The sequence below is a fragment of the Phalacrocorax aristotelis genome, chromosome 2 (genome assembly GCF_949628215.1).
Source record: "Phalacrocorax aristotelis chromosome 2, bGulAri2.1, whole genome shotgun sequence".
In the NCBI taxonomy this organism is placed as follows: domain Eukaryota; kingdom Metazoa; phylum Chordata; class Aves; order Suliformes; family Phalacrocoracidae; genus Phalacrocorax; species Phalacrocorax aristotelis.
In genome coordinates, this window is record NC_134277.1 from 121,117,700 (window position 1) to 121,140,100 (window position 22,401).

At 37.4% G+C, this 22,401-nt stretch overlaps 1 protein-coding gene across 2 annotated transcripts in view; it reads right to left on the reverse strand.

Annotated features, from left to right (window-relative positions):
- The window catches only part of NOL4 (nucleolar protein 4), a 198,360-nt gene that overhangs the window by 23,570 nt on the left and 152,389 nt on the right, over positions 1-22,401 (reverse strand). For both annotated transcript variants that reach the window (XM_075084957.1, XM_075084956.1), the window contains one exon: positions 11,175-11,288. In XM_075084957.1, the coding sequence (XP_074941058.1) occupies positions 11,175-11,288 (114 nt within the window). The remainder of the gene's footprint in view (positions 1-11,174; positions 11,289-22,401) is intronic.

Consider the following 22,401-nt stretch of genomic DNA (forward strand, 5'->3'; position numbering starts at 1 on the left):
AGCATCAACAGAGAAAATTCTTAAACTCATGAATCAAATGTTTAGGGACCATGCAGGGGAAAATGTGTGGGAGTACTGGAGCAATGCTTGTGCCAGTGTTGCAGATTTATTACTACAATATCATCGTGGTCAACACAATTAAACCTCCCACTATAGGACTCTTCATCTACTGCATTACAACTGATATCACTCCCACCACTGACAGCATATTTTCTTGACACAAAACAGCTTTCCATACACCTGCTAGTACTGGGGTGTGGAGACGCAACTACTCAAAAAGACTTTATTGAAAAATTATGGGGTATAATTTGGACTTCTGAGTGCTTTTCCCTATTTCTCTTCTGCCCCACATTTTCTTTTAATATTACATATATCAGACTCTGTGGCAGGGGGAATGGACCAAAGCATTTTATATTAGACTCTAAATGAAATTCTTCTTCGTTTAGAAACAGAAGATGATAGCCTAGACATGAAGCATTTGAGGTCAGTGTTGAATCAACTTCCTCAATTTCAACTAATTAAAAATGTCTGTTCTACTTTGGAAAGGAAAAAAATAAGCACGCTGGAGATTCCAGCATATTTGGCATATTTACAGCATGATGTCTCTTCCACAGGTAAATTCTAGTAGGAGTTACAGATGCTGTCTTTTAAACCAAACCAAACCAAACCAAACAAACAAACACCCAACACCCCCCCAGTTTTCTTGTCTGTTAGAGAGTGAGCAATTACTTTTTTGCATGCACTTAATGACTGGTTCTTGTTTTCAACAGTAGGCTCAGATATTTTAAAGCTATTTTACCCTGTGTTTGATACATTTGATTACTAATTATCTTATTTCAAATTTGTGTTAAAACTTGAACTGCATATTTGTGAAAACCAAAATTCTTTCTATGAATTTAATGCAGGATGCCTGGTGTTGAACACTGCCTCAGGTACAACTTGACTTTTACAGTTTTTAAAAAAAAAATCTTTTAAAAATAAAATGTATTTTTAAAAAACCCTGACCTCCCCACCCTGTCTCAAACTATTTAGTAGAAAGAAAATGTTTTGCTACTGAAGAAGACCTGCTCTAAATTTTTGACAGAACTTGGTGCACATCCTTTAGCTTCAGTACTCTGAGGGTTCTGTATTTTAAAAGATTCAGTAGATAAGAAGTGATGCTTTGGGTTATGGCCTTTTGATTCCACAATCATCAACCAGAGCAGCATAAGCCATTGGAAGAAACAAAGAAATGAACTTTGACTGGCCTTTGGAGGATGCAGTTTCTGATTTGCTTCATTAATGGAGACAGTAAAACTGAAGCTTAATATGAAATATCATGAGTAATAAGCATGAAATTCGTGCACTGCAGTACAAATCTGTTCCCCAAATATTCTCATTTCAGGGGAGGATTCTTCTGGCACAATGCCTAGGCTGCTGGCCACAGCCTGCTTGGCTGCCTTGCCCTGTGTCTAGCCTCTTTAGCAGCTGGTGCTGCTCCCAGGCAATTCACTCAGCTCCTGCTCCCACAGCTTATTATATTTTTTGTTTTTTTCTTAGAAAAATATGTTTCTAAATTTAGTTTAGGGACATCAAGCCAGTTGTTGAATCACAATCATGTTCCTGCTACCAAACATAAGCAGTCTGTGCATACACTTCTACATATATTTTCTGCATAGAGAATTGCACTTTTCTAACCAAGGAATATATCTGAATCCATTGTGGAACTGATACTTTGAATTTAGGAGCAATTTATGATTTTTTAAAGTCTTCTAAATCTACTAATTCATTAACCAAAACCGAAATATGCCACTCTTGAAAAATAAGAGTTTGCACATGCACGCTGGGTTTGCATTATTTTCTTTAAACTGGCCCAAACTCTGCATGATAACAGGGATTTACTCACCAGAAACATTATTCCCTGCCTGTGCTGTAGGCAGGAGGGTGTGTGCAATGAAGTCATTAGCTAAACATAGGAAACAAAAAACAAGAACCTGCTTTTAACATACTTGTCTCTATGACAGAAACATCTGACAGGCAAGAAAATGCTTCACATTTAATATATTCTTGACATATAAAAGGGAAGGATAAGTAAAAAGCTTTCAACACAGGAGCGGGAAGAACAAAAGCCATGGCTCCAAAACTTCCACTTTGGGCCTGAGCAGAGAACTTTTCTATCTATATTTCCACCAGCCTTTTCATTCCTGCCTCCATGACAGGAGATGGATATTAAAGACCCAGGGAAGAAGGCTGTTCTGGTCCCGCTTCATTTTCATTCCACCTATGGTAGGAAAGGGGATAAGGTTGTTTAAAAGTTCCTGTCCATGAAACATAACCTGACGCTCCATTTCTGAACTTTCAGCTTTATCAACCTCCAGAACAGAAAACTTACATTGGCATCAATTTTACTTCACATTCAAGATCTTATTGCAGTTCGGGGTGTTTAAAGTCATCTCTGAAATCAGCAGCTTGAAATTCAACCACAAATGCTCAGCAAGACGAGCTTGGAAAACTAAAGCATTTTCTAATTTAATGATCTCTGTGTTGAGGTGAAAAATTAGCTGCTTACCTTAGGGCTTCACTGTAAAGCCAAGGCATGAAATCATTTGCAATTGCATGCCTTGCACAATATTCCTTTCCAATACATGTAGCAAATTTAATGTAGGTTGGGCTGGAGTGTGGAGTGAGGGGGGTTGCCCTGTGATTCTCGGCAGTCCCTTCCAGCTGCATCTGCTAATAACAGAACCCTATTCCAGCACTGCTGAAATCAGGAATTTTGCCACTGACTTGAAAGGCAGCAGGATTTAAAATTACAATGCATACTGCTTATTTTCCTCCCCTTGATAATACGGCCAGTGCATTCTGGGTAGGAAGCTAAGTTTCCCAATACTAGTACATAATTTGATCTCTTGACAATAATCCACATGCAGCTAAACGGTGCCTGCATAACATTTTGTGCCTCAGTGGTTAAAGCGTATCATTTGGAACCACAAAACCAAACCAAAGACCAACTCAGAAGTAAAATAATCATTAGGTGGGGAAATGATGGAAGTGAATAAGGCCTGAAATGCAAACCAGCATGTGGGTATCCAAGGACGTTACAGTCATCCTGGTCGTCATTTTGAACACAGATAAAAAAAGTATGAAGTATTGAAGTACAGGAATAACCCCGATCCTTATTAAATACCAAATCACAATGAGATGTCTGAATACAAAAAGCTGCTATTAATAAAGCTACCATAGTGTAAGAGGCATTGAGTTCTTTGCAAGTTAAAGTGACTTTTGCCTCTTACGGTTTTGGGGATTCCAATTTCTATTTGTTTGCTTTACATTAAGCGAACTATCTGCTTCCCTTTGCTCTTTTCTATTATTGAAGACTTGGCAAGCCTCCCATTCTGAAGTGAAAATCATTTTGAGCTGGAATTTTTCAGGTCTTGTGTAAATATACAGCAGAGAGAGGACATGGCCCCATCCCTCCTCACTTCTGCCACTTGTGGTCAGCATGGACAAAGTGCCTTTTCTTTCCCAACCTCTAGAGCGAATTAGGGTCTATGAAACCCAAGAGGAAGAGAAACTCCTGATGCTTTCTCCTCCATGTCTAACAAGGATGTATAGTTGATGTACTCTTCCTGCATACTGAATAGCTGTGGCAAGGATTCCATCTCCCTGAAACAAAACTGCCCTTCATGCTCCCTCTGAATTTGCAGCTTTCTGCCACAGAAGCACCGCCTCAGCAGGTCATTCTCCGGTGTCCACTGGGAGATATTTTTGCATAACTCTCTCCTCTGTAACCAATATTGCCAAATCTGCCCTTGATACAAACCTACATAATATAAACAACAGAATAAAGAGAGCATCTTAGAACCCTACAACTTGTTTCTTCCTTCCTCCTGGAAGCTGCAGTATGCATTGATGAGAAAAGTCAACAACAACATACAGACAGGGACACAAATATATATCCTTCTTCCTTCTTTCCTGCTGTATGAAGGGTAATACAGGAAATAACTGCTCAGTGTGTCAAGATTTAGAAGATGTGCATTAGTGACACAGCTGAAACACAAATTCTCTGTCCTCAAATATGAAGATTTAAAGGTCTCTTCCCCCCCATGGCTGAAAGCCAGATACAGTGATCCTGAAATGGAGGTTCATGTTCTCACCGCAATTCAGATTTTTAATTAGTTTCTTCAAAACAGTTTTACAATTACCTGTAATTTGTCCACCAGTAATTTCCTTCCTTCTTAACAGAGACACAAACTACTCCTGGTCTGCAACAGCCAGACTTTTTCTTTTTTTTAATAAAACTGTGCTTGAAGAGTCTTTCTTTAGGTCAACCCCCTTGTTTCATGCAGAGAAACGGCACCAGAAATTGTATGGGGGCAGATCATTAACATCTCCTTACAAATCTCAATTTCTTTAAAAACAAACATTTAGGAATTAGATGTAAATGGAAGGAAACACAGTAGTGGTGATTTCCCCAAATGGCAGTACCTCTTCACCTTTATTAATATTCAGATGTATTGCATTAGCACTGAACCTGTATCCAATCTGCAACTGGCGCTTGTATCAAGCTGCTCTATTCAAGTTGCTGCTATGACAACTATCCAGAGGCAAATGTCAGGTCAGCTCCCAGCGTATCTGTCTAGAACATAATTGCTTTGTCAGAAACCTAATAGCCACCTACTCCTACTCCTCTAACAGTTAAAAGCAATATTGTTAAAATTACTCAATGTTGCAATATTCTTAACACCCTATTCATATGCTACTAAAGCACCGAAAACTTTAGATTTGCCTTCTTTTTATCCCCCAAACTAGGATGGGGGTGAAGAATGTGTTTAAAGTGCCTATTTACAAATTATGTTCATTTATGTTCCAGTGTAAACCTGGGATCATTAAACTTTCTGTTCCTTGGAGGTTAGATATTATCTTTCACTCCACCATGATCTTTATTGATATTTAATTTTCCTGGTTACAAATCACAGCACAGAAAAAATTTTAGCTTGTCATCTTGACGAGAGCTTTCTTAAAAATGCATTCTGTGTTTATCATAAAGAACTGCTTCATAGCATCATAGTGCATGAAAGTCTGTGCACAGTGCATAGACTTGCTCTTATCAACTTGCAAAGCTCATATAATCAAAGATTTTTTTCTACTGAGTTTAGCTTTTACAATTAAAGAAACTGGTAGCTTACACAAGATTCAGAAATGTAACCTGCACATTTATCCGAATCTTATTTATCCGAATCTTACATCACATCTTTTAACCTTATGATTAAAAAAAAAAAAAAAAGAGATTTAACATTTGTATTGAGGGAACTTTTTTGAGATGCCTAGCAGAGAGTGAAATCATCGAAGCAGAGACAGAGATGAAGTCAGTAATACTTCTGCAACTGCAAAGTTGTCTTGCAGCCATCTCCAAATATGATCTCATGTGAAGAATTAAAGTTAGCCTGCGTGTAACTGGTTTGTTCAGTGAAAAGGAAATTGCCTCCCATGCGCACATGGAGATGTACACATATCCTAATAGCTTCATTGTATTTTCTCCCATTTGCCATGTAGATAGTGGTAAAGAATAGTTGAATTAATTTGAATTAAAGAAATTATTAATTTTAGAAGAAAAGTATTATTCTGATGTCTCTGCAGTGAAGCTACGAGGACAACGCTTTTGTCAGGCTATACATACAGTTGTCTGACTATTATTTTCAGCTAGTCTCTGGAATGAAAAGAAACTGTACTCTTTAAATTCACATCTAAAAAAATGAAAATGCAGAAAGCCTTTTTCTTATGCATATTCTATAAAATATTGACTGACAAGCACTCTGTGAAGAGCCTACTGATTTAAAAAGCACCAGCTCTGGCTGAGAAATGCCTTTGTTAGGATGGGAGATACGTAAGATAACTTTCATTTTCCTCTGAGTTTAAGCTCTCTTTGGGCTCGAATTGTCATTTGCTATGTAACTACAAAAGAATCATACATTGCATGTCCAATTACTTGGAGCATAAGGATGACAGACGTGTACACAGGTCACTCCTTTGGCTACCCAAAAAACTCTGCATGCTACAGTAGCCCTTCAATGACACTACTCACTGAAATGGAGGTCAAACTGCTAAAATAACATGGACCAAGTCCAGGAGAGAATCCAGTCCGCAGGCTTCACTGTCATATATGACCACTACTCTCCTACCTACAAATACAATAATGAATTCTCAGAGGTCCAGATTCCTAACTAGCACAAAACAACTGGTGCCAATGAAGCTACATCAATTTTCTAAATGATCTGGCTAACTACAGACAACATGTCCGTAAAAAGGTTCATACACTTCTACAGACATAGTATTCTATGATTCAGTTCTTTTCCTGCTTTCCCATATTCATCCTCCCTCCTTGCTCCCAGGTGCTCATATTTTGTCTTGATCGCCAAAAACATCTTATTTCAATTAGAAGAAAAATGCTCATTCATAAATTTTGCAGCATGACAGCATGCAAAAAGAATCAATTCTAAACAATAAAACAATGAAGCAAAAGGCAGCTGTTGTAAAAAACACTTGTGTCCAAATAAGGGTGAAGGCAATGCTTTCCTAATATTGGTCTTGCTTTTCCAATGGAAGATTTCACCTTTTCATCTTCCTCAAAGAAGGCACAGATCCTCTCACATGCTAATATATAAAAATTACTATTTCCTCTTAGATCTTCCCTTGAAGAATTTTTATTGGTCAGTAACAGGACAGTAACAAAACAAATCTACCTCCACCTTCCACAGAGTACCACAGCCCAACACTGCTCCAGGCTGCTTTATGATAAGGTTTTACATAAACTACACCACACATATACCTGTTTGGAAGAAGCAGAGACTAACAGTTAAACTCTTAAAACAAAAGTTCCATTTCTCTGACTGACAACAAGCAGAGCCATAGAGCCAAGACCTCTGCAGCGGCAGCCCACAAAACAGTCATCCCAACCTCTGTTCACTGCCCAGGACAGTAATGACTGCATGACTTTTTCCAGATTTTTCTACTTATTCAACCATTCTTCCTTTGCCCAACTAAGACACAATTTGGTTTGTAAAGTGAAGGACACAACAAAAGAAGGCATCCTGTTCACCAAATGTAATGAACGCATGTAAAAAGGCTGTATTTTAGCTCTACTTAATTCATTTCATGGCTCCCTTGTTGATAGTAGTTCCAGAACCTCTACTTCAGTGCAACTGCTTCACACTGAACATTGCTAGAAATATAAAAAAGATCTTGACAGATTAACCCAGAAGAGCATCCCAAGGTATCAGTCAGAAGCACAAGAGATCTTAAGGATTCAGATAATGCCTCTTCCATCTCTGACGGAAGCAAGTCATAGAAGTTCAATCCAGTTATTGTTTCTACATTTTTTGTCAGCCGTGATGAAAAAAGTCCTCAAAATTCAAGACTGGAGTTACCCTTTTTCAGTATCCAGACTCAGCAGAGATGATTTGGGGAACAACACAAAAGTTCTGCACTGCCTCTGTAGCCACTGCCTGATCTGGACTGTGGAAATATCAACCAAATCCAGCCCAGTGTCATGAGCACGTCACCGTTTGGCAGTAGTATCGGTAAACCTATACAATTTCAATATATAAATCTACAAAATTTGTGCAAGGGAATAAATTATTTTTAATATCAGGCAGAATAAAAAATAGAAGCAACAGAACTCTTCCGTCAGATAATAGGTACCAAATATGTAATTTCTTGGAACTTAAGCTATAGGCCAACCGACAGAGTTTGATCTCAAGATAATGAAAAAGCACTGAAGCTAAAGAGAGGACTTGAGTAATATCTAACACAGTCAGCCAAAGCATTATAGTCCAAGCTACCATGACCTGGTAAACACATTTATATTCCTTACAGAGAAGTCTCAGAAACTGTCGATGCTTTTATTGTTGCAGTTGCAAAAACTATGGGAAGTTACTGTTTCCTGACAGACAAGATCACATTGAGTTTCCTGTTATGGAATAAATTACTGGCGTGACAAAAACTAATTTTGAAAATAAGTAATTGATGCCAATGAGACCAGTTTTCATTAATTTACTTTAAAATTGGATTTTTGCAGGCAGAAATTTTCAGCCTTGAGTTACGAAATACAAAGATCACATAGTGGTATTTGAGGCTTATAGGTAGAAGGATGGGTTCTTCCTGCTTCAGACTTAACTTTTATCAGACTTAATATCACTAGATCATGCCTATATTAAGCACTGCAGCTATCAGAAATACTTCTGGAAAGTAATTCATAAGATGCAGTATTTGTGTGTGCACAGACACACACACGCAATTGGAGAGGTTTCTTTTGAAGAGATAACAAAACTGTGCATATGATTATAAGTATATAAAGCCAGCCCTTCACATTTAATACTTGTGAAAGGAACAGCTGATAGTCATGAGCACGATCAACGCTTCTGAAGTTTTGTCTCAGCTTCAGGACTGGGCATAACACTCATTGTGTTCTTAATACATTCACATTTTATGGGTAATATTCTGAAAAAGGTAGTGGTGGGGATGCAAATTACACCTCACTTAGAGGCAGATCAACCCTCTGGAGAATAAAAGGCAGACCTTCAGTTTGCTGTGTGCAGGAATAAAGCAGCTTTAATGCAACGCTTCCATTCAGCTCTGAGAAGAAGTGCTGAATGAGTGCTCTTACCGGATCCTCTTAAAAATCTACCTTCCAGGACTGTCTAATGCTTGTCCTCCATTAGAAGATCTCTTGATATATTTTATGAAGTGGTAATTTTCATTATTCAAATCTTATTTCCCCTTTCCTCTTCCTCCTCCCAAGTTTCCACTGAAGGGTCCTCAAAGCCTGATTCCACCCACTGGTGTAATGCCCAGGTTTGGAAATTTACATTTAAAAAGTAAAAGTAGAGCCATGTTAACAAGAAAACAAGGCTGCCTTTTTAAGTTTTTTTTGAGCTATGGAACAGCAAAACCAACATGCTGAACTGAATTTTTTCAACCTTTCTCTGTTTAAGAAAAAAATCCAACAAAAATATTTCATTTTGGATATATGTAAAAAAAAAGTGAAGGAAATGTAAAAGTAAGCAAAAGGAAAAGATAGGAAGATGAGAAGGATAGAGCTCTTTTACCTGTAAGGCACTCTCCCTGAAACTGTGGACAGAGGGCCACTTCCCATCTCAGCATAAGAACTGAGCACAGTAGCATGTATTAAACACCCCACTCAGAAATATTCTGGAATGGTTTACTCTCAATATACTTTGCTAATGTCACGTACTTGGAATAAATAATTAAAATTCAATGGAACTGGGGCTAGAACCAAGGTTTTTTACTTCTCTAATGACTTAACTATTCTGCCCTGCAGGGTAAATTTCTCACTAGAAGTTCTATGAAGCTACCTAACACACATTCCCATATTTTTTTCCAGCCAAAACTACTCAGCAAATCTATCCAGAATTCACAAATAGTTTTGCAAGCACCAAAGCTACATCAACCCAGCTAATTTACTGCTTGCCAAATCAAATGGCTGGTGCTATTTGCAACTGCCTCCACAGTATTCCCAGAACTCGCTGCCAAAAGAGGAGGGAGCTGAAGGAAGCAGAACCCAACACCTGTCCTTTGTAGGCAACTTTACTATTTTAACCTCACAACTGTAATTAAGATGATCAGTTTGGAGCCATTCTGCCTGCAGATTTTTGAATTCTGCTAGGAAAAGTAAAGGCATACCTCTCCCCTCAACCATAACTTCTAGCAAATCCTTCTGTGACAGTAACACCACAACTAAAAGAAAGAAAAATGCTATTAATAAGCTTTTTTACTTCTGTCTACAGTTTTAAAATTGTTTTTCTTTAAACAGCTTTACGGCTCCCTCAAGAGTATTATGGGACACTCATCTAAGTAACTTGAAAACTCTGCCTCACCCTGGCTGGCCAAGGAACTGAGCCACTAATTTTGTGGTTACTGAGGGCAGGTTAGTCTCCAGCCAGGGGAATGAAAGCAACTGAAGTTTGTACAAGTCTCTTCTAGTTCTCCCTGGGGTAAGCACATCAACTTAGTAGCTTTTTTTTTGTTTTTTAATTGTTACTGAAAAATCAGAGAACAAATGAGAGAATATAGAACGTGGACAATTTGGATGAGAACCACTTCTAAACTAAGCCATACTTAACATGACAGTACTTTGACATCCCATGTGGTTTGTAAATCTTGAGGCAAATGTACCGCAATTATGACAATACCATAAAAAAATCTAACAGCAAAAAGAAATAGCAATATCCACTCTCAGCTCCTAAGCTATCAAAGTTCTAAGGATAGTAGTAGGAACCTTTATTCAGTTAGGGCAGGACCAGAAAGAACTCAATGACTATGTATAAAAGAAAAATGTTCTCTTAAAAAATGTTATTTTCCACAAAAGAAGTTCATCTACCATGACTGAGGCATATTTTGGAACAAGTGAGATATCTGACTTTATGAAAATTGTGAAGAGAAATAAAGCATAATCATCTTTGCAATAAGAATGTTAGACATTCACTGTACCTGTGAAGCAACTAATAATCAAAGCCTGGAACAAGCTACCAGTTTGATTTTAAAAAATTGAAAGAGAACATGCAGTTCTCAGCAAATTAAAAATAGTGAAATCCTAACACGCACTAGAATAGGTGAATAATCACTTAAGGAAAAAAAATGATATGAGCTTTAAAAACTCACTAATAAGGTAATTGACAGCATTTTGGTATATATCACAGTAACTTTTCTGTTTCAGGCAAATAGGCTTTTTCAGAAACACACTATTTCACCTTGTATTTACAAATGCATACACATATTGGAAGAGAATATGTGCACAGGTAAACACACTGACTCATGGATACATGCATTGCTACTCTTATTTATGTAAATTATATATACTGTATGTTCTGTCCCTTTAAACTCTAGTATGCAGATTACACAACCTGCCCTCAAAGTCTACAACCTTTAAAAAGCAAATATATAGCTTTATCCAGCTGGACATTATATATATACTAGGCACCCTCATACAGCTTATGTAAATATAGACAAAGACATGCTTGTGTATTCATTTAAAGAACCACAGCTTTTGTATTTTAATTATTCTTGCTAGCAAGAAACATATAAGGGATTGCACCACCCTTCTGCATGGCATCCTTGTAAATGAGTCCGGTACATTTATAAATATGGATGTGGTAGACCCCCAAACAACACAGTACCTGCTGTCTATCCAACCGCATCCTTTTTGCAGCATTTCTGCTTTCACTCTCACAGGCGGAAGCCAGGATACTCTCTGCAACTGCTGAAGTAAGGTGTGAGGGAATAGGTCGTGACTATGAGAGAAAAAAGAAACACAGAAATTATTTCTAGCATAATCCACGATATCCTTTTTCAAAGCACACAATACCGTCACCTAGGCAGGAAAGTCCACTCATTGAAATGTAGTTTATACCAACAAAACAGGGAAATGGAACTTGTAAAGATGAAAAATGAAACTAGTTAGATGTTAAAGCTGCAGCTGATCCATAGATCCATGAGAAGCCCTTTCCCCCCACAGCTCTATTGTCCAGTGTGTTTAGTCTGGCTCATTAAGCTGTACTTTGAACAGACAGTGGCATATTCTCTGCGTTCCAGCAGCACCCTGGCCGTCTGATTCTTGTTAAGAAAACTGAAAGGCTTTTTATCCTGTACAGCATGTGACAGAGACGAGTAGTGGTTTTTTATAGTCATAAAAAAAACCAAAACAAAAAAACCCCAAGTGATAGGGTTGAAACATCACTCAAAACATAACAGATTGTCAGAACACTTCTGAGCAATCTCAATCTGTAGTATACGAATATTTGCATTTCTTGCTGCAACATGACTGATGAGATTAAAATGAATTTTTAAAAAATCTGGTTTTCTTTTGATAATGCCAGCCTTCCAACAATGTAGATATTTTGTGGCTCAACTAGATATGGTTCATTTTTTCTGATTCAAAACCTCGCATTACTAATTTCATAGCATTTACATCTTTTAGGTTAAAGGTGCAATGAATCCCCCAAAGACAAGGGAATGCTAAAATCCATTGTTGGTTATGAACTCCAATATGGTCTTCCCTACCAGTTCATTAAAAAGACTATTTACACATCTTTTTTTCCTAATTAAACGCAAAATAATCTTTCTGAAAGATGAAGGTCACAATAAAACTAATCTTCATTAATATAAAAAGATATATCTGAACTACCAAGAAAATAAACAAAATGGGGATAATAACACGGATACTGATATACATATAAGCCCATTCCAGAGACTACAATTTATTGAACCAGTTCTGAACTTCCACAGATTTTCAAAGCGTCATTGAACTCGAAAGTACTATGTACATCTCTTCCTACTGAGGAACTGGCCATCTGTGCAAGGTTTTTTGGGTGGTTGTTTTTGGGTTTTGGGTTAGTTGCCTTTTTTTTTTTTAAAGAATTATACCTTCTTACTCATAAAAGCATAAATATGAACCTGGTATGAAATGTCACTGAGTTTTGGAAGCAAGTTTTGAAGTATTCCCCTTTCAGTTTAACTGATTTTATGGTTTTCACAACATTCCAGAAACTGAGGAGCCAACCACTACTAATATTACATTTTTACCTTTAAAAATTAAAGTCCATTTATTGACTTTGGGTGTGCTCTGCAGAATGCCAATTTTTAACCTGACACTGTACTTTCTCTAATGCATGGGGCCACAGCCTGTCTGGGAGCAGAGGCTGAACTAGCTTTTAGAAATAGACAGGGATTTATGGGTCTCCCTCACTAGTGCAATAGGCTTATTTCTCCCCACTCATCCAAGAACAAGCTCTCTGGCATCAGTGTAACAGCTGTGTAAGAAAGACAATCAGAGGCTGCAATACTCAATAAAATATACTTGGATTGATTCAACAGAACAAACTATTGAACTTCTTCCCAGATTGCACCACAATGCATTCCCATGCAGTTTTGAAAATAAATCACACTAAGAGAGGAGAGACACTGATGCTAAGCCCTGATGTTATTACAGAAGTGAACAGTACAGTACAAGCAGACACCTTCCATGGAGCTCCAGAGGAGAGAATAAGTCTTTGCAGAAGGTTTTCACTGACAAAGCATTATATTTATTATTCTGCTTCCCTAGAATGGTGATGTTACTCTGAATACATCATTGCACCACTTAGACACACTAGATCCCTCCTGGTATTTGGTGCCCAAATATCACTGTACATGCCACCGTTTTATGTATGTACATTGACTATGTTGGCTGAAGGGAAGTCTCAGTGCGGCCCTCTAGCAGTGGCCACTCAACGACATTCTTGAAAAATGGCAAGTAAACACCTGGATAACTCCTCCAGTCCAGGTCTTTAATTAGAGCTATAACCATACCCATACATCAATGGATTTTTAGAAGTTGACATAAAAGCCAAAAGAAAAACGTCCTGAACAAAAAGTAAAATGAACCCAAGTTCCTCCAGCTTCTTTGCTTATGAAAGAGAATAGGTTTATTGAAGTGTTTTATTTTATAACATATAAAGAGTTAACATAAAAATCAAGCAGTCGTGCTTTTCTCTGAAAAGGAGAGCATTGTTGTATGTTCACTGTTGAAATACCGAACTTAAAATTAATACCTGCAAGAATCAGGAAATCTCCAGGTAATGGAGTATCTTCCTCTTAAAATATGTGTTAACCCATAATTTCTCTCACTCATCACTGCAGCTGACTGCTGATAATGTTCATGTCAAGAACTATCTAGAGTGAACCTTAGGGACAATGTAACAAATGCATGGTTGAATCACCTGCAGAGTAAAATACTGTAATGGAGTACAGGAAAAAAAATCATCTGATTAAAGTTCAGGTTCTATCAACTTAACTCAAGCAGAGCACTTGCATGGCATTGACTGAGAAGACAAACACAGTCCTCTGTCACTAGAAGCAGAGCTGTTAAAAAGATTTTCTGTTCCATTAAATGCCATATCTGTGAAATGTCAAAAAGATCAATTTTGAAAGGCCTTGCCCAAGAGGAAGAAAATGCTTTGAAATAACCACTTTTTAAAAGATGTTTTTAAATAAACTGAATTAATAGACCCATCTTCTATGCTCAGAGATCCCTTCTGGCTTAGCTTAACTACTTCATCTTCTATACTTCTCATTATTCATTATTTCTGTCATGACTACCAGCTAGAAAATTATGTCTGTAAGAAGCTCAAGCATCCCAATCCTTGTGGGGTTCTGAACATTTCTCAACTCTCTATCCAACAGTGAGACACCAAAGGCCTTGGGAAACATGGCAAAAGCAACATCATTCAATTCTGCAGAAGGGACCCCACAGATCTCAGCCAAATCCATGTTTTCTAGATCCCGAGGATCCCTTCTGCAGAACTGAGAGCTTGCTCCTGCATGTTTGGGACTACAGCAGGAAATGTGGGTGCAAGGAGTCCTTATTTCCAAGGGCTCCCAGGCTCCCCCCACAATCCCTGGATCCACGATCTGCCCATTGGACTAGCAGGAACCAGGTTTCATTTTACTGGAGTATGTCAAAACAGAAAATCTTTGAAAAACATTTCTTAAAGGAAGAAAGAAAAAAAGAATGCATTATAAAAAAATTCCTGACCAGCTTTAACTGCAGAATGCACCTAGTGTTGTTTGATACATAACATTCACAGCCCCAGTCTGGTATTTCTTTCACTTGACACTGATGTAAAGCAGCAAATAATTATACTGGAACTACCCATGTGTAAAAGAACAGAAAAGAACAGAAAAGAAGCAAGCCTCTAAACTTTAGTCTACCAAAACAAGTGATTCACACAGCAAAATTAGAAGGCAGGATAACATTTTTGTTGTTCTGAAACAATGACAGATAGAAAAGAGGCATGTGAAAATTTCATAATAGCTTCAGGTGAAGAGATAAATAAAACTTAGAGGGAATCTGGTAAACAGCTTAATACAGACCTTCTAAGAAGACTAGATGCCTCTGTCCATCACACAGCAGCAGCATACAGAAATCCTTCATGTTTACTTGGAAACCCAATACTGCTTGTGACTGCACTAAAACAGCAGCCATGTTTCGAACACACGTCATTCTTTGGTTTTGTACATCTCCTCAGCTGTCACACAACTAATGTTCAGCCTTTAACATGATGTAGGCGAAGAGCATTTTGACAAAAGATGTAAGAGAAACCCGTTAGATTTCATGTACTTGGGATGCCTCTGGTTTTAACATCTGTTGAAGCAATTGACAGTCAGGAAGTGGTTGAAATTCCCTCAGCCCAAGGGAGATGACCAACCACGTCCAGTCCTCTCATATGTGAAACTGCATTTCATGGCAATTAAAAACTGATTCTCAAGACCACCAAAGAGCATGTAGATGACGATGACAACAGAGCAACAAGCACACCTAACCGCCACATTGGGCAGCAACACTTGCATGAGTTTAAGAGAAATCATTTTTGTGCAAATCAATATGAAGACGTTATACACTCATCCCCTTATCTCTTTCTGAAGAGTGTAGAAATTATTGACAGATATACTTTTTCAGATTTCTTAATAAAAAATCAAAATAGCCAATACTTCTTTGTAGTCAAATAACTGTTGCTCTGCTTTAAACACTAAAGCTAATGAAGATCCTTCCATGACTTTGGTTGTCTTTAGATCTGGCTCTCAACAATCAAGGTGTCTTACAACAAGCCCTTCTGGAGTTACTGAGTAGTCCCGCACGGCTGATGATTTTTCAGTAGTTGAACTCAGAAATCCTTGGCCCAGATTCTCTAGAAACTAGCTCTATCAGGATAATCTCTGATTCCTTAACATAAGAGAGACTAGCACTTTCAATATGCTGTGGAATACTCATTTGAAGTACACCAACTGTATACAGTATCGTCAGGTCTTCTGTTTAAAGTGAGGTACCTTTGCAGTATCTTCATAGGAAAAATAAAATATCCTTTTTGGCATAGTCACACAATTCCTATATTTCTATACAGAATCTAAACACTGCTATGTTTTAACTTCAGAAGTACATTTTTGGTATAAATCTACCAATTATTGACATATTAGATGGACTATATTTCAGTCTAAACTCCTAGGAGCAGTACATTCACCAAAAAGAAGGTTGCAATCTGCTGTACGTGCTGTCCTCCTGTGGTTAGAGATCTTCTGTCTCTCAAATAACTACCTTGGCATTTTTGGTGAGATCCAGTATTTAATTATAAATAAAAGCCAAAGTTGTCATACAGAAGTTTGGTCTAGATATTTTTACACATTACATCAGTCTGACTCAGTTCTGAAAAAATACAGCTATCTATTATGTCACATACAGGGCACACATGCACACCTGCTAAAATGGCAAACTGTATAAGCTGACACTTGTGCATAGATACTACCTTCTAGTTTAGGCCAATTAACGTTGAAAAGATCTTTCAGTATAAGGCAGATGGAAGCACATGGACATACAAGTTACTTCATTTTGTTCATAGAGACTCTAATATAAATGCATGAATGAGAAAATGTTTTAAATATTACTCAAAATTGAAAAAAAAAAAGTTCCAAATTTTCCAAAGTGATTGGGCATCTGTAGGTGAAGATGAATGCCTACGTTGTGTCACAGACAGTAACCAAGTTTTTCCAAAGGTACCACCAAGCACGTTGCATGTTGGGCTCCTAACAACATGATACTACCTAGTGCTCTCCTGCATATCACCTTTTTCCTCAGGTATCGTAAGACTAGTTAATTTCCAAAATGAAATATTGCAAATATGCCACAATTCTTTCATAATACCTCATCAAGATCTAATACAATGGGTTAAAATCCCCAATATATTTACAAGAGTATGCAATACCTCAATAGCATTTTTTCACAGAAAACATCCAAAATACTTTACAAGACAGGATGCACATTATCTTCAAATTATATTTTTTTACTCAGTGTAACGCAATGAAATACATGGCACAGAACTGTTCTACACTGCAGAGTTACAAAGAATTCAGAAACCTTTCCACAGAGTATTTTTAAATTTACAGACTGAAGTACAGTACTGCACTCTATTGGATGCACTTTTATAATTGTTAGTACAGAATAGTGAAACAGGAACAACCAGACTGGTATTTTCATGCTTGTAGTACTGCCTTTCAGACCGGGTTTTGATATATTTTGCTCAGTCTTGCAGTCTTGTGATAAATACCCAATTGTAACACCTTCTAAGGAATTCAAAGAAATACCTAGAAATATTTTCTTAAATAGCAGAAGAGGCTTTTTAGAACATTCAGTGATATTCACATTGCTTTTTTAAGCTTTCAGCTTTAAAGCACATTTAATGGAAACACTGCATGTTACACCTGGATTATGACAGCACCTAAATATATCCACATATCTTAACATATCCATATTCCTGTCTAAGTGTTAAGCAAGTGACACATTCCAATCAACCACTGTTCTGCTGCTGCTGCCGCCGCCACTGCTGTGCCAACATACAGGGCTAAGTCCAAGAGCAGTTGCAGTGAGGCTAGTGGAAATTTTAAATTACTTACATAAACAACAGAAGGAAGAATCATCTGACTTTATCCATCTAAAACTCAAGTATTTTGTCTAAACTAGTCACCTAGACTTCTTTTTTGTTCCATTCAGACTGGTATCTCCAGAAGTTGACTCATGAGACAGCCAGGGATGAATCTCTCTGGATTGGTTCATCTAAGCACTTCATTGATTGCGGAGGGAGCCCAGGTCACCTAATATCTCCAGCAAACTTAGCTAAGATTACCTCTATCCCAAATTTATCTGCCATTTCAGAGTGACAGGGAGCTCCAGGAACTGTCATGCTGAACTAACTCCTGAGTTAGGTGGGGATTGGATCGGACACTCCAACAGCAGTTTACTAGCAAAACGTCAGAGGACTAGGAAAAACTGAGTCTGATTTAACATTATTTCCTGTTTCTCCTAAACAAATACACTGAATTGGCTCCCTAACCTTAAGCTACTGGCACAAACCAGCTAATCAAGCAACACTGCAGCAGAGGTCTCAATCTAAGTCAGAACCACAGCATAAGAAATGCTGACATATTTACTACTTTTTTTCCGATTTCAAGCTTACATGTAATCAGGGTGAACATTCTTTTACCCCAGATTTTTTTTTTTTCACAAAAGTCTTTTTTTTCCTGTATCAGTACTTATTGCCATTTTGGAGGGGATTGTTTTTTCTTCTAAATTCAATAAAAAAGTGAACCAAATGTCAACATTTCATTCCTATATTTTCCTCTCTCACACGATGTAAAAGACTATCAGGCTGCTAGGTATTTTTCATTTTTTAGTTTTCATTCTTTTTCCAAATACCATGTCTTTTTCAAAGCTAACTCGTTCACCTTTTCCAAGGTTACTGGGAAAAGTGTAACCTCTTCTGCGACTTGCTTTTTCAAAATCGCCTATACTTGCAAAAATTATTGAAAAGTAAAAGGTATCTGAGACAGATTTAAAAGGCAGCTCTAAAAAATCACATCAGTATTCACTTAACTGTTCTGTAGGTGAAAAAAAATTTAAAAGCCTTAGGGAAACTGTTTCTAGAATTTTTTTTAAGGATATATGACACCTAATCAAAAAGTCAAAGTTTGTCAGAGAGCAGCTTTGCCCTTTTTCAACCTCACTGCCATCAGACTTACAGAAGCTAACCACTGCCTAACAAGGGTGAGATGCTTAGAAAGGGAAGTGACCAGTATAGTACAAAGCAACAACTGTATCATTATTTGTAGACCTTCATGTAACTGTTCTTGTGATAATTTTCTTAATGCTTCCCAGCTTATTCATCAAGATTAGGCATGCATCCCTGGACCAACAGACCCTCATCTTTCTGAAAATGCTTATGACCTTTCCAGCTATAAAAGGCCTGGAGGACTGAAAAGCCACGTGACTGTGAGGGCAGCTGGACTATTCAGCACTGAATTCAGTAAATAATGAAAGCTTCCTCTCTCTAAAGCTAAAGCTTAAAAACAGAGGCTAGATGTCTATCCCAAGAAATCTTAACAAGGCAGATTTCAGAAAACATACCCCCTTCTGAAAACCAGTCCCCACCAAAGTTGCTCAATCACAATATAGAAGCACTCCAAGCCACTAGACACATTTAAAACACCTCGATCAACATGTGCGCAGTTGCAAATTGTTAAAACACCTCTTACAGCCAATTGGCACAAGGAAATGACAGAAGCAGTGACAGATACAGAGCTGAGTTATTTGTTACTGAGGTTGGTGATAGGACAGAAGGAGTTGAGATGACCAACACTGGGATCTAACTGAGGAACTGTCTTCAGGCATAGCGTCACTTTTCTCTGACACATCCAAAATTGTCTTCAGACAATTAAAAGCCTTTATCACTAGCCTTTTCTCTCTAATACATAAGAACACTTTGCTATTTGATACTACTATTTGTATTACAGTAGTGCCTAGGAAGGAGGATTTGCTTAAACAAAAGGAAAAAACTCTTTGTGAATTAGAGTTTAAGACCTTCCTCTTGCACTGGGATGCACATAGGAAAAGTGGCCTAACTGTGAAAAAGATATTGTAAGATGAAGAAGATACTGTAAGATGCAGTTTCAAACTGAATGCAGTGAGATTGATGATAGGAGATTACGAAGATGGGAAGAAGCAGATAGTAGTAAGAAAATGTAATTAAGTCAATTCAACCTCATTTGATTATTTCTAGCATCTAAAATTTTTCTGGACTGTAACTAAATAAGTGCATACCACATACCCTCAGCAGCTGCCTGCTATCTTTTTTTAATTGGCAATTTTCTCCAGATACAGAGGCTGGGACAAGTCTAAAGGATGAAATTTTAAAACAGTGAAACAGGTCATTTGACCATTTCACAAAACACTTAATGTATACAACAGGATTCTCATTAATATCAGTCCTTGAGAAAGAGGCAGTAATATTTTTTTCCTCTTGCTTATGGGCTAATGAAGAGAAAAAGAAATAATTTCTTTAAGTACATCAAGAACTTAAGAAGTTCAAAAAGTGCTACAGCATAGTGCAGGTAGAAGCACAACCTAGCAACCCCATCCAAAAGCCAGTGATTTCAGGACTTGACAAACTTCCCTCCCAATGACAGCTTCTGAGCAAGATCATAGAATTTAGTAAGAGAACATTCTCAAGAGTCCATAAGCAAAAGACAATGGGAGGAGAAAAACAATTTTATATTTCACGAGAAAAACTTCTGACTCTGCCTTATTGAGGAGTATGCTTGTTTCAGAATGAAAATGGCATAATTACAAGCTGAACAGTCAAAGGGGGAAAGCATTTCCAATGTAGAAAGGGAACTCCTCAAAGGAATATTTGTAACAGGCAGCTATACAAGCTGCCTTGGACTCCACAGACAACTATCTGTCATAAGCAGAAGCAGAATAACTATAACCAATCTCTTAAAAATATTAATACTAAGAAACATGTTAATTAACAATACGAACACTCATGAGATTGAGCCTTTCCCATTGCCTCAGAGCTAGAATTGGCCTGTTATGCAGCAAGAACTGTCGCTTGGATTACAGATGGCAAATAACTGACAGAAGCAGGCTTGAGGCATGCTTTTTCATCTTTACTATGCAGTCTTACACTAATTTAACTTAGTGTTTATATTTTCTTTTCACTTCACAATATGATGCTGTAGATAGCTGCACTATTACACACAGTCTGAACTGTCATATGCCATATATGAGATTATTCTCTTTTTCTCTTGCAAGTGGATGCTAAAAATGTAGCACTCTGAACCAGAACAAAATGAAAAACTAGTGTTTAATATGTCTATAGCAAAAGACATCTCCTGTGGAGATTATTATCTGACATCCTATTTAATATAACACCGGTAGCACTATTGCTCCTGAGGAGATCATTATCCTGTTTCGCTATATTTGAGGGTAGTACCTTATTCAAACCAACACCAACATGTCCCTTCATGATTGTTTTGAACAAATGTTATTATCCAGACAAAGTGATTCTTTTCCACTGTCAAAATGGTAAGTACATTTAAAATAATGAAACAGTCAAGTGCCTCTGTCCATGGTAGTATTTTTTAAAAACTGCTTATATTCAGGAGATGCTGACACAGTAATTTAGAAATCAGAAAATAATTAAAAACAACAAATGGATAAATATCACATTTCAGAATTAGCAAGACATAAACATAAACCACCACTTATTCTCTTCAGAAGTTAACGGGAGCTCCTCTAAAGACTTTGGATAGTCTCTGGCTCATGTTCCTACCTGCAAATGGGGAAGGAGGACTTATCTCCCTTCAGGCCCAAGAGGGCTGAAATGTTTGGCATGAGCTCCAGTGCCTTGTCACTTCCATTCATGGGCAGCAAAGTCAATATTTTAGAGGGTAATTTGTTTATTTAAAAAGAAATAAAGCCCATCAAAAACTGTTGTGGAACATTATAAAAACAGGGAATATTTCTGAACTATAAAGATTGCTTATTTGAATCACGTTCCTGGTAATCTCTGCCCCTTTTCCCCTCCCAGGAATAAATCTGATCCCACAGCTTTTATTCATATGGAAGTAACATTTGCAAATGTGCACTGAAGCCAAGCCAACCTAGCTCTTATGGGTCAGAACGGTAAGCCCCCTATTCATATTGTGAAACAGTGGCGCAAGTCTTTCAGATGACAAAAAATGAGCCAGTTTACGTAACTGCTCATCAGTGTGAATAATGACAGTAATGAGGCCATAAATTGGAAAAGTGAGGAGACTTGCTAGCATAGGCTAATTTTCTAAGTATTTTCAATTTAAAGTACAGCAAAATAAAAATATTTGTCATCGTGAAAGCTGAACTTGATGTTGCTGAATTATTTTCAGCCAGCATGAGTACATGCAATTTGATGCTACTTAGTGTATCGTAGAAAATATTTACTTTCTGTTTTTCCTTCTTTTATTTTGGAAGGCTATACAACCTGGCATGTACACCACCAGTCAATCGTTGGCACTTTTATCTGTACGGATGTCCTTTATTCTACCTGTCTCTCTTCATCTGCATTTCCATTGTTCAGAAACAGTGTTATCCCAATGTTTCAAATAATAAAACCATGCTGTTGATTAGAATTATAAACACATACAAAAATTTAGCTTCTGTCTTTGCTTTCTGTGTTATCCAATAGTGGTCTTACCCTACAAATAATCCTGGTATTTTGTTCTTAAAACTCAGGTAACATCTTAAACAACATATGGAAATCATAAGTATTCTGCAAAGATTGCAGGAAAGAGAAAGACAGAGAGAAAGAAACAGTAAAATTCCATCATCTCCAGTAATTTTTTAATGTAATAAATGGGTTTGCAGATGATTCATTAAAAAAAAAAAATGATATGTTTAATCACTAAATGATACCTATTTGTAATGATGAGGTGATTTTATTGTCATCTAAAGGCCAGAGATATAGCACATCAAACATAAGGTGTGTAGCTATCCAGTTTCTTCTG